Below are 11,755 nucleotides of genomic sequence, written 5' to 3'. Positions count from 1 at the left end.
CTCCTGGGCACAGGGGATGGTGGAGAGGGAGGGCGCAAGGTTGAAAGGGTAAGCAGAGGTTATGCAGGGCACTCTTTTCTCTTTCTCCCCACCTCTTCCATCTTCTCAGCCTCCAGGGCCCAGCTCAAATCCCACCTCCTTCAGGCAACAGTCTTACTGACCCGGCCTCCAAGGTTCTCTGCTTCCAAAGTGGGCTTATTATCTAGACATTCTTCTTACTCTTCCCAGACACTTCCATGTTCCTAAGTAGGTCACGAACTTCTTAATGGCCGGACTTCTTCTCTGGCTCCTCCAGAGAGAATATTACAGGTTCATGGACCTGTTTCTTGAATGAGAAGGTGATTTGGTTCCAAGGTCTGAGCCCCTACTGAAATGCGGAGCTGGAAGCTGCTACACTGAATGAGCTGTGTGAACTCTCTGGCACTCTCATGTTAGGTGTCTTCCCTCCCTCTGGAGGTTAGCTGACCTGGATGGAAGGGATTTCTTCCAGGTACTGAGAATAATACCAGGAGGCTTGGAGTTCCTGCCTCTACTTGCTCATGGGCTGTTGTTCTTTCTGTGCTGTGCCTATCTGAAGCCTCCTGGGGCTCTGTTTTCAGGCTCCGGGCCTTCAGACACAAACCAGCATGCTGCCCACCCACACCCTTGATCTCATTCTGTCTTATACTCTGGACCACAAGACGGCTGAGGCGCTGAGTGCGGTCAATGGCAAAAACTCCTTAAATAGTTCATACGCAGGACCCGTCCTTACCTGAACTATGGCTTCTGCAAGCGGCAGCCTCAGAGGGCAGTGCGCAGACATCTCTCTCATTCTCGGGGAAGCCAGGATGCCCCGGTGACAATCGCATCCCTTTTCATAGTTTCCTTCCCTGAGAGCAGCCTGCTCTTTGCCCGAAGGGGAGGCATAAAGCTTTTTGGCAAACAGAAGGGATGTCGAGTGGCCTGTCATCAGGCAATAAAAGGCTGCATAGCAGAGCAGGGAAGAGCTCGGACTCTGGAGCCAGATAATCTGGGTTTGAATCCTTGTTCTGACACTAGCTGTGTGACCTTGAGCAAAAGACTTAATTAACTTCTCTGTGCTTCAGTTTTCTATCTGTCAAATCGGGATAATAATCGTATCTAGCTCACAGAATTGTGAAGACTGAATAAATGGCACATAATAAGTACTACAGGAGCATTTGATACGTAAAAATCTTAAATTCTCAAGATCATAGTCACTGTACCTAGATGCAGCCTGCCTCTAAGAATGCCAGAGTGAGGTCATATAACAAAAGGTCAATATTAAACTCAGGTGCTTTTGTCCTTCCATAATTCAGGGAGAGAGAAAGACTATCTTAAAGGGACTGCAGGGTTGTCTCATGGAAAAGGAAACAGACTTGGGATTTGGGCCCCCCAAAAGCAAAACCAGGACCAGTAGGTGGAAGCTAAAGGGGGGCATAATACATTTTATTTTAACCAGGTTCAGAGGGTTAGGCTACTCATATCCCTCACTTCATGACCCATCACCATCAAGGAAGGACCAGACAGCTGCCCAGAGCTGCCCGGGAGGGATGACCTAAACTGGAAAGACAGTTTCACATCTGTCAGGATGGCCAGGCAGTATCCAGTCTCCTGTGGTGGGTGTTGGGACAGAGATGACAGTGATCAGGGGCAGTCAGAATGGAGGACTTTAGAAGGCTCTCCAGTTTCACTAAAAATTCAGCCATCCTCAAACAAGACCAGGAAGATGGGAGGTTCCTGAAATAGCCCCCTTCAGACCATGGCATGGCAATCCAGTCACTGGCTCTGAAGGGGAGCATCATCGCATCCTCTGTCCTGCCCGTACTTCGTTCCTATGAAAGCACATTTGCATCCATGAGCGTATCTATGGCTCACTAGAACCTTGAGGTACGGGTGGAAGAAATAGAGATTATGATTCTTATTCTACAAGGGAGAAAATTAAGAACCAGAGACAGCTAAATACTTCAGCAGAGTTGCAGTTAATGCAGGCAAAGCCAGAACTACTCACTTCCAAGTTACCAAAACTCCAACGATCCACCATCACATATAAAAATATCCAAATTCCACTTGGGACATGGACACCTTTCGACTTGGCACGTACCTGTATTTCCTAGCTTCAGTTCCAACTAAACTTCTCTCCCTGCCCTTACTCCAGCCCTTCATGTGTGATCCATCCCATCATACAGCCTATATTTGTTTTAAGTTTTCCACTTAGATCAACACGTCTTCATTCCCACCTCTCCCCTTTCTTCTAAAGAGTATACATCCCGATCCTTCCCATTCTTCAAGGAAACCGTCCCAGATTCTCCTAATCGGAATTTTGAATGTCTTATCTGATTCCCTTAAAAATAGCATTCGCTTGTGCTTTACACTGTTGTCATCTCAGGCTCTACCAGACCCTCAGCCGTAGGGGCAGGAGCCATCTCTTTGTCACATGTTTCTGGCCTTGGCAGACTAGCTTGTATTAGATAATCCTTCCCGCCAAGAACAACTTGGAAAGGTAGACACATGCAAAAAGCATATATTGGAAGACACCGGAGAGCTATCGAGGCAGCAAGGATGCAAGAGCCAAGAATCCAGAGAGCGAGGTGAGCCTGACATCTGTGTCTGCTCCCCCGCCTCCCTCAGGCACTTGCCAATTCCAAGGCAGAGGCCAACAGGCTGAGAAGCTAATTAAGCAAAGCGGTCAGCAGCCTGCCAGGACTGAAGAGACAAAAATTGGAGTTCAGAGTCTGCCAGGAAGGACGGCCCCTGCCCCCTCCCCGTTAAACAGCCCGAGGCTTCCAGGTGGAAGACCCTCAGGGGCTAAACTCTAGAAGTTAGGGCACAGAGTTACATTCTACATGTTAGAAAGCTCTAACATCCACATAATTGCGATTTCAGAGGAGAGGAGAAAGAGAATGTATGCAAGCAATATTTGAAGAGATAATGGCCTAGAATGATACAAAATCGATGAAAGCTATCATTCCAAGCAGCATCGTTTACATAGAAAACCACACCTGGGCACATCAAAATGCAGCTGCAGAAAATCCAAGACAAAGAGAAAATCTTAAAAGCAGCCACGGTATAAAAGGAGCATTACCTTCAAACGAGGAAATGAAGAAGATCATGACAATGCATTTTAGAAAGGGATTCGAAAAATATGAGTCAACCTAGAATTCTGTATCTGCTGGAGAGAATGAAGGTAAAATAAGGACATTTCGGACAAACGAAAGTGGAGAAAATTTGTTATCAGAGGATCCACAAGATGAAAATACTAAAGGAAGTTCTTTAGGCCAAAGGAAAACTAATCCTAGATGTTAGTATGGAGAAGCAGGAGGAATGAAGGGTATTGAAGGGGCAGCTATGTAGGTAAATCTAAAGATCAATATTGTAAAATAATAAGAATGACGGGGTTTAAATACATACGTATCATTAAAAACATAGCAACAATAGCACAAAAGATAGGAGGTGGGGTTAATGGAAAGTGTTTCACCTTTCTTGCTTCCTCTGGAAGTGGTAAAAGTACTATTTTCTGTCAGACTTTAGCAAATCTAATAGATGCATGTTGTAATCTTTATGGTAATCACCATGAGAAGAGTAGAATAAACAGCTTCATAAAGGGGTGGGTGGGAGTGATGGAATTATAAAAAATACTGATTAATCCAAAATTAAAGCAATAAAGCAGAGAAAAAGTAATAGAACAGTTGTCACAAATAGAAAAAATAGTAAGATGACCTAAATATATCAATAATTACATCAGATAAAATAAATATGCCAATGGAAAGACAAAGATTATGAGAATGGATTTAACAAAACAATACTACCTTATGTTTCTTACAGGAAACTCAGAGGTTAAAGTAAAAGGTTGGAAAAAGATACGCCACACACACATTAACCGAAAGAAAGCTGTGTCAGACAAAGTCAACTTGAGACAAGAAACATTACTGGAGACGAAAAGGGACAGTTTATGATGATGCAAGACTCAATAACTCTTCTCAATTTGTATACATAGACTCAGTATGCATAAATATTGATGGATCTAATAGGCAAAACTTGAGAAATAGATAGAAGCAGACAAAAAAATTCTCACACTGAAGATGTAAACAACATGATTAACAAACGTGACCTAATTGACAAGAGTCTATCACCTGTACTCAACTACAGAAGACAGAGTCACTTCAAGTCCACATGCTAGATTGACACATATGGACCCTAAGATAGGTCATAAAGCAAGTCTCACCACATTCAATGAAATCACAATGAAAAACACATGTTGCCTGAATGCAGTAGAATTAAGCTATAAACCAATAATAAAAGAATAACTAGAAAATCTATAAACATTTGGAAACGATGTAGAAGGAAAAAAATGTATTATTGTATTAATTCACTTAATAAACACAATTATTATCCTCAGGAGGAAAACAAGGCACAGAGAGGTTCGGCAAGTTGCCTAAGTTTGCAGTGATGGTAAGCGGCAAGCCAGGATCTGAACGAGGACAGCACGATGAGATCTGGATTGTGTCCTTCATCGCTATGTTCTACTGCCCCTAGCAGCCTCACCCCAGTCCAGTATTTGCCTAACCACCCCACCCCCAAGCTCCCTCAAAGGAGAGCTACAGAGGCCTCCAGATCATCTACTCATATCTCAGAAAGAAATGAAAAGAATATGTGGTCCTGTAGTTTTTTTTTAAAAGAAATCTTAATCTTTGGATTTGCATACCTACAAATTGCTCCACCCATTTTCTTGGATTCTCCAGTGTGAGAATGGCCAGTGTCCAACTCCAAACGTTTTTCTAGAAAAGCGCTCCTGAATTTTTTGCTTCTTCCGTGGGGCCTTCTCCCATTCCTTACTCTGGAGAATTGTAAATAATTAGACCCAGATGCTTTTCTTTTAAAAGTAAATTTTATGGGATTTTGTTGTTGTTGTTCCTTATTGCCAGAATTATACAAGCTGGTGATAAAAATGTGGAGAATGCAACAAATAAAAAAAAGAAAATAATTTGCAATGCCACTATTAACTATTAATGACAAAGTAATTGTTAACCGCACTGAGGTGTATACCCTTCCAGCCTTTTTTCTGTACATACGTATTTCTTCCTTTTAAATATTGGAATAATCTTCTACATATTGCTTTGCAAACTGTTGTTCACATTTTACAGTATATTGCAAACATTATGCCTCACTGACTATTTTTTACAAGATTTTTATCACACAGTATTCCATCTTACGGAGATAAGATTGAATAATCTTGTCACTAAATTTTTTACGGCTATTAAGTTTGTCAAAATGAATATTTTGCGGCTAAAACTTTCCACAGTCTTGGGATAAATTTCTAAAATTAAAATGGCTGGGTCAAAGGGCTGGTAAAAAGTGAAAACTTGTGCAAAACTGTATTGACTGCCCTCCAGAAAGATTGTGCCAATGTTCCTGTTAGCAGCAGGAGATCTGATCCCCTACATCCTCAAACTTTCTAGCTATGACCATGTTTTCAAACCTTTCTCCACCTAATAAGCAGAAAAGGATGTTTGTTCTAACTAGCATTTCTTTTGTTACTAGTGAGGTTGAGCTCCCCGCCGCCCCCCCCTCCCGCCCCCATGAATATTGGCTTCTTGCATTTCTTTTTTGGGAAATTATCTCTAGGGTGTTTTTTTTTAAATCCCTTTTTCTAATTAAGTGTTCGTCTTTCCCTTATTGCTTTGTAAAATGCATTTTCTCATGGTCATCCATGCAGCCCTCAGGAGGGAAAAACTGAGAAAAAGCCAACGTGCAAAGCAGAGCTTGTGGGTGCAAAAGGAGCAAAATGCCCCGCCACCCACTTCAGTGCGGGACCCTCATTCTAGCACCCTTTGGAGATGAGACCCCTTGCCAGCTCCCCTCAAGCGCCAGTTTGGGTTCTGCACTTCAGCTCAGGTTCAGCCCCTCCTACAGCCAAGAGCCCAGCTGCTGGGGGCGAGGGGGCTTTCAGGGTGGTCCCACTGCTTGTTGCAGCTCTGAGGATTCACCAGCTCTTAGGATTCATTGGTGGCCTGGGTCACTCCCGCGACCGTAATGATAGTGCTTAGAGCCAAGCCGCCCCGCAGCAGGTCGCAGAGGGGACAGGTGGTGGAAAGTCACGTCTAGCTGCAGAGGGCGGGAATCTGGCTCCCAGTCTATGTGAGGCCCGGGCCAGAGGTCTGTCCTGTGGCTGGGGCAGTGGCTACATGCATCCCGGCTTGCGCAACACATGTGAACCTGCCCGGGGCAGGGGGAGCAGGCATTTGGGGTGACCAGAGTGCCCGAGTGGAGGTCTGCGCTGACTCAGAGGCCTCGGCTTCCCAGCCCCGCCAAAGCGGCTGCGCTGGAGCCGCGCCAGGCCCGCTGCCTCCCCGGGCCTCCCGCAAACCAGGCCAGGTCAGGCCGGAGTCGGCCAGGCGGTGCCAGGGGCCATGAGAGCGGATGTCCCCTCTCTGCTCACGCTGCTCACGCGGAGGACGTGCTTCTGGTGAACCGGGACTGGACTGGGCCCCCAGCCTAACATATGTCAGGCGCTTATTAAAAACGGGTTGGATAATAACAGTACAAACTTGAACCCATCCTCATTCCCGGGGGAGAGGGCGGTGGGATCCAGGCAAACCGCAGGCCCTGCTGGGAATGGATAACAGTCACGATTTTATTTATAAACAACAGAGAGCTCAAGAGGAGCTGGAACAGAGTCCCAGGCAGACGTTCTGAGATTAGGTTGGCTCAGGCGTCCTGGTCTCTCTTACCCCCTAGAAAATCATTTCCCCCTTCTTCAAGTTTTCCTCTATAAAATAGGCACATCGGTTCCCACCTGTGATAACTGTATTCAGCTAACGAAAACAGTGGTAAAGCAGAAGAGAAACTGGATCACCTCACCCTCAGCTGACCCCAGCAGGCAGGACCTCCATCTTGACCAAGGCTGCCTTCCCCAATCCCAACTTTATCAGCCTCAGGTACCTTGGGTCGTTCGGTTTTGAGTACCCAGAGAGAAGGGTGATGGACTGTGCGCAAACCTCGAAAATGCTTTTTCCCATTGTCATCAATAATGTCTTGTTTTACACACATGCCTCTTCCAGAAGGGACCATTAGAGCAGGTGAAAGAAGTCAGTTTTTCATTGAACAATTGCAGGATTGCTGACTGAATTCTGGGAGCTTCTATAGTAAAACCGTCACCTATGGATTTGTCCTTCCAAGAGCAGGTGACAAATAAAGGTTAGGATGCAGAAAAATATGCCCTCCCTTCTTTTCCAGCAAGAAAGGAAGGACGGTCTGTATGACCCCTTAGTTCCTGCGATCTGTCTCCTTATTTAGTTCCTTTCAGTTCATAGAATCTTTACAAATTATGCTATGCGAATAAAAAGTCATATCATGACACTTAATGAATATTTAACCGGTTCCATATGGAACCAGTATGGAGCTAGCTGCAGTAGAGAAACATTGGGAATTGGGAGGCACCCACATTCTTGTGGGCTTGGTCTTATCTCCCCATCTAGAATGTAAATTCTGTCCTAGTGATTCTCCCATTGTCTCTTGCGTAGGTTTTACCTCTCTACCTGGAATCTGAGAATTACAAGAAGAGAATTTACTCAAGTTTTAAATAGTTGGGCCCGGACTATGGGATTGTTAAAAGTTATAGGCATGAGAAGTCCATGTGAGGACCATGCAGGGCCATTTGAAAGGGGGAGGACCATATTCAGGGTCACACGACTAAGAAAGGAAGAGCAGAGAATATAATTTATATTCCCTGGTTTCCTAATCCAGGACTCCTCCCCCTTCAACACAAAAGTCAGGAGAGGCTGTGGAAGGAGGATGCCTTGAGCAGGACTGGGAAGGAGAATTAGGAGAAGAGAAAGTAAAGCAGTATAGCCTAGAGCAAATGATGCGATGAAGGCACTAGATATGGAAATAAGCAATCAGTGTGGGGACGGGAAGGAGGTGGTTGTTTGGAAGACAGTGTTTGGAAGGTGCCGTAAAAGAAAGATGAATGGGCAGAGCTTCAGAGCAGCGGGGAAACTCAGGGTCAGCAAGCCCATCTCATTTCACTTTACAGAAAGAAGAAACGGGGACTGAATTTAATGGATTGGTCCATGGTCAGTGGTTAGTATTTGGCAGAGCTCTGTCTTGACCTTGGGTATCCCGGATTCTAGTTCTCGCCTATGCCAGGCTGCCTCTGTCTGTCCCTGTCTGTCCTCATTGTCTCTCAGCCAGGCTCTCAGTTCCTGGTTGAAGTCAGCTTGCAGGGGACCTGGAATCATTGTGCTGGAGCCTAAGATGCAGTCAGGGACCGTGACAAGAGTTCAGGCTCACATCCTCTTCCAGAGTCTTAGCAAGTCCCTGTCGCTCCCAGCCACCAGTTCCTCATCTGTGTCATGAGGAGGGTGGGCTAGGACAGGGAAGGCAAGCAGAGGTCGACTTGCGTGTCCGTTCAACCAGCTGCTTGTGGTTATCTGGGGCGCTAAGTGGCATCGAGACCCAAGGGGCAAGAGTGCTGGCACAGATTCGTGATGACCACTGTGGGGCTGAGAGGGGAGTGGTGGCACACCTGCTGGTCATTTGTCACCCTGGGCACTGGGTGAACAACCTTAAGACACTCTGGTTCTAAGATTCTATGACTCCCCTGAAGTCCTAAAAGTCCTGGATGAGGTGGGTTGACTTGCCTGGCTGTGCTCAGTCTTTATAAGGGCTGTATCTCACCCTCTCTGACCCTTGGTCCAACAACAGTGGTCCTGATTCTGCTGCTGGATCTCAGTGATGCATCCTCCCTGGATCTCTCACTACTGCTAGTGATGCTCTGCCTCTGAGCTACCCCTCCACGAGCTCTGAATCCTCCCTCTCTGTGTGGGTGTTATCTGTGGGCCTGGCTTCTCCAGGGCTGCTCCACCCACATCCATAGGGCTCATCTGATCTGTTGGTCATCTGATACTTAATATGCCTCTCCATGGTGGTTTTAAAATAAGCCTACTCTACCATCATAGGTCAAGGGCTATTAAAGTGAAGTGGATGGAAGGGGCCTTTGGCTCCTTCATCTTCCATCACGTGCGTCCTGTTGCCTCCTGGGACCTATTGGCACCATCGGTTCCCTGGAAAGCTGATGTTGGGGTTCTTGGAATCAGAACACAAGGGTCTGAATCCTGGCTTCGCCACTTCTAAGCTCTTCTAAGAATTTGAGCAATTTACTTTTAGAGTCTGGATTTCCTCTTCTGATTATGGAAATCAGCTTCCTCACGGGTGTGTGCGTGCGTGTGTGTGTGTGTGTGTGTGTGTGATGAAATGTGATAACGTGAAAATCCCCAGCACACAGCATACATTCACACTCACTTACTTCTTTCCTTGAGACCAACTCAGAAGCCCTGACTGTGGGGCTCTAAGCCTTATGTTCACTAGGTACTCAGCTAATATTTATTGAAAGAACAAATATAAATTCCTATTCGAATCTTCACACCTTACCAAAACTGTCTTTTTCTTTTGACCTAATTGCATTGGAAAGCAACTCGATAAATCAAATGTTTCAGATTAAGAAATTTAACACTTTAAGGAATAAATTATTTTTCTAAGGACAGGGCACTTTTATGTTTTAACAAGGAACTCCTAGATATGAATTCTAATAGTTGAATTTTACATATTGTGCAATGTTGGAAGTACAACGAGATTTTTCATGAGTAGCTGGACCTTCCCCAGGCCCATCAAGTTACCTGACATAGGGGCCTGCCTACCTCTGAAGTTCACTCTGGGTAGGAAAGGTTGCAGGCAGATGTCGGGTAATTTATGGGAGACGAAGATGCCCTGGGATCATAAAATCTCACCCCAGCAGACAATGGACGCTTGTGTCTAGTCGGAAATTCTATGAGTTGGACCTGGGAGAGGCAGAGTGAGGCAGGATCCTGGCCCAACACGGCTGATTCCTAGGAAATGTGCCAAGTCACTACGCACACCTGTTTGCCCTCAAAGGACTGAGCCCTAAACCCAGGGTGGACGCCGATGCCCTAAGGGCCTGTCAGGGCCCGAGGCAGGGAGCGCTGCTGACACTCAGAGCGGGAATGAGGCAGCTGCAGGTGTGTTTTCAGGGCCCACAGGGCAGACCCACAGGGGACAGTGATTCCTCAAGACTCATTTCCTCCTGCTCAGGTGACTCCTGTCCTCTCTGCTCACCTCCAACAATGCCTACAGCTGTGTAAAGGTGGCTGCAGGGGTTCAGCTCCTGCTTCAAGTGCACCAGGCAGCCCAAGCATATTCCATGGCCTCCCTGAGGCCATTTCTAAATAGATGCCAGCCCCAGGAAGGCAGAGGGAAGTGTTGTTATGAGGCAGTTTCAGAGGCTGCACCTTTTAGCATAACTACATTAGAAGGTGCTAAGAGGTAAAAGAACACCTTCGGGGGGCTGGTAATGTTACCATGCAAGGCTGGTGGTGAGTCATTCCGCAGTAGCCCCTCCACTTGCGGATGTACAGACTTTCTTATTCTCCACCTAATTTATGAATTCGTTTACCCCACCTCCCACCTGTTCTAAACGGATGACTTCTGCTTTTATATAGCAATCTGGACACCACGTGGGTTGGCATTGAAGGTGGGATTCTGTTAGAAAGTTAAGGTTACAAAAGAAAACCATCTATATTTATCAATTACTCATTCTTTATCAATTACTATGTGAAAAGTGCTTTATACTGTGGATCTGTACTGGTCTGTGGCCTGTTGGGAACTGGGCTGCACAGCAGGAGGTGAGCAGCGGGTGAGTGAAGCTTCATCTGTATTTGCAGCTGCTCCCCAGCGCCGCCTCAGCTCCATCTCAGATCATCAGATACTAGATTCTCATAGGAGCACCGGTCCCTGATGCCAAAAGGACAGGAATCGCTGCTTTATAGGTATGAGCTCATTTAATCCTCTGGTCTAGACTAGTGCTTCCCGATAGAAACATAATGCGAGCCACATACATTTTTTTTCTGGTAGCCATATTAGAAAAGTAAAATGAAACAGGAAAAATTAATGCAAAATGATATATTTAACCCAATATATATCAAATATTATCATTTTGATATGTTATCAATATAAAATTTTTAATAAGATACTCTGCATTCTTTACTTGCACCAAGACTTTGAAATCTGGTGTGAACTTTACAATCACAGTGCATCTCAACCCGGACTAGCACATTGCAAGTGCTCAGTGGTCCATGTGGTGGTGGCTGCAAATTGTACAGCACAGCTCTAAGCAACCCTCTGAGAGAGCTACCACCAGCATCCCCATCTCCCTGAGGAAGATCCGAGGGACAGAGAGGCTACCTGATTTTCCTACAGTCAGTCACACAGCTAAAAATTCCTCAGGCTAGGGTTTGCGCCCAGGTAGCCAGATACCGGAGCTGATCCCTTTAATCACTAGTTATTCTTTATCTCTGTTGCTGAGAAAAGAACACTCTGGTATATTCAGCATTGCCCAGGGACCAATTTGCTTGAAAAGACTGCTTTGGGTTAAAAAAATTGAGCTTCATTAAAGAATGTACTAGGACCAAATTATTAAAACCAAAAGCAAAGCTTGAATTTTAATTTGAGTCAAACAAAAGAAAGATAACCAAACAGAAGTGGAGTATGTCTCCGCGTTCCTGGTGCCTGATCATAAATAAACATCGTAAATTCTCTCTCGACCCTTCTGGACACTTGATGACATTTCGAGTGACGAAAGACACGTTTCTCCTCTTTAAACTGGCTCTATCAGTCCTCAGTGAGAGAGTCGTATTTCTCTAAAGACATCAAAAAGCCTGGTGGAGACATGTGTCTGATACTA

The 11,755-nt window shown here is 45.5% G+C and overlaps 1 protein-coding gene across 1 annotated transcript in view; it reads right to left on the bottom strand.

Moving 5' to 3' along the window:
• The window catches only part of LOXL2 (lysyl oxidase like 2), a 91,806-nt gene that overhangs the window by 77,823 nt on the left and 2,228 nt on the right, over window positions 1-11,755 (bottom strand). The window contains exons 2-3 of the mRNA XM_023522593.1: window positions 10,690-10,694; window positions 5,842-5,851 (exon numbers count right to left, since the gene is read on the bottom strand). Of these exons, the coding sequence (XP_023378361.1) occupies window positions 5,842-5,851; window positions 10,690-10,694 (15 nt within the window). The remainder of the gene's footprint in view (window positions 1-5,841; window positions 5,852-10,689; window positions 10,695-11,755) is intronic.

The sequence above is a fragment of the Pteropus vampyrus genome, unplaced genomic scaffold, assembly GCF_000151845.1.
Source record: "Pteropus vampyrus isolate Shadow unplaced genomic scaffold, Pvam_2.0 Scaffold350, whole genome shotgun sequence".
In the NCBI taxonomy this organism is placed as follows: domain Eukaryota; kingdom Metazoa; phylum Chordata; class Mammalia; order Chiroptera; family Pteropodidae; genus Pteropus; species Pteropus vampyrus.
Note: the sequence above shows the minus strand (reverse complement) of the source record. Positions and strands in the feature narration are given on the sequence as shown.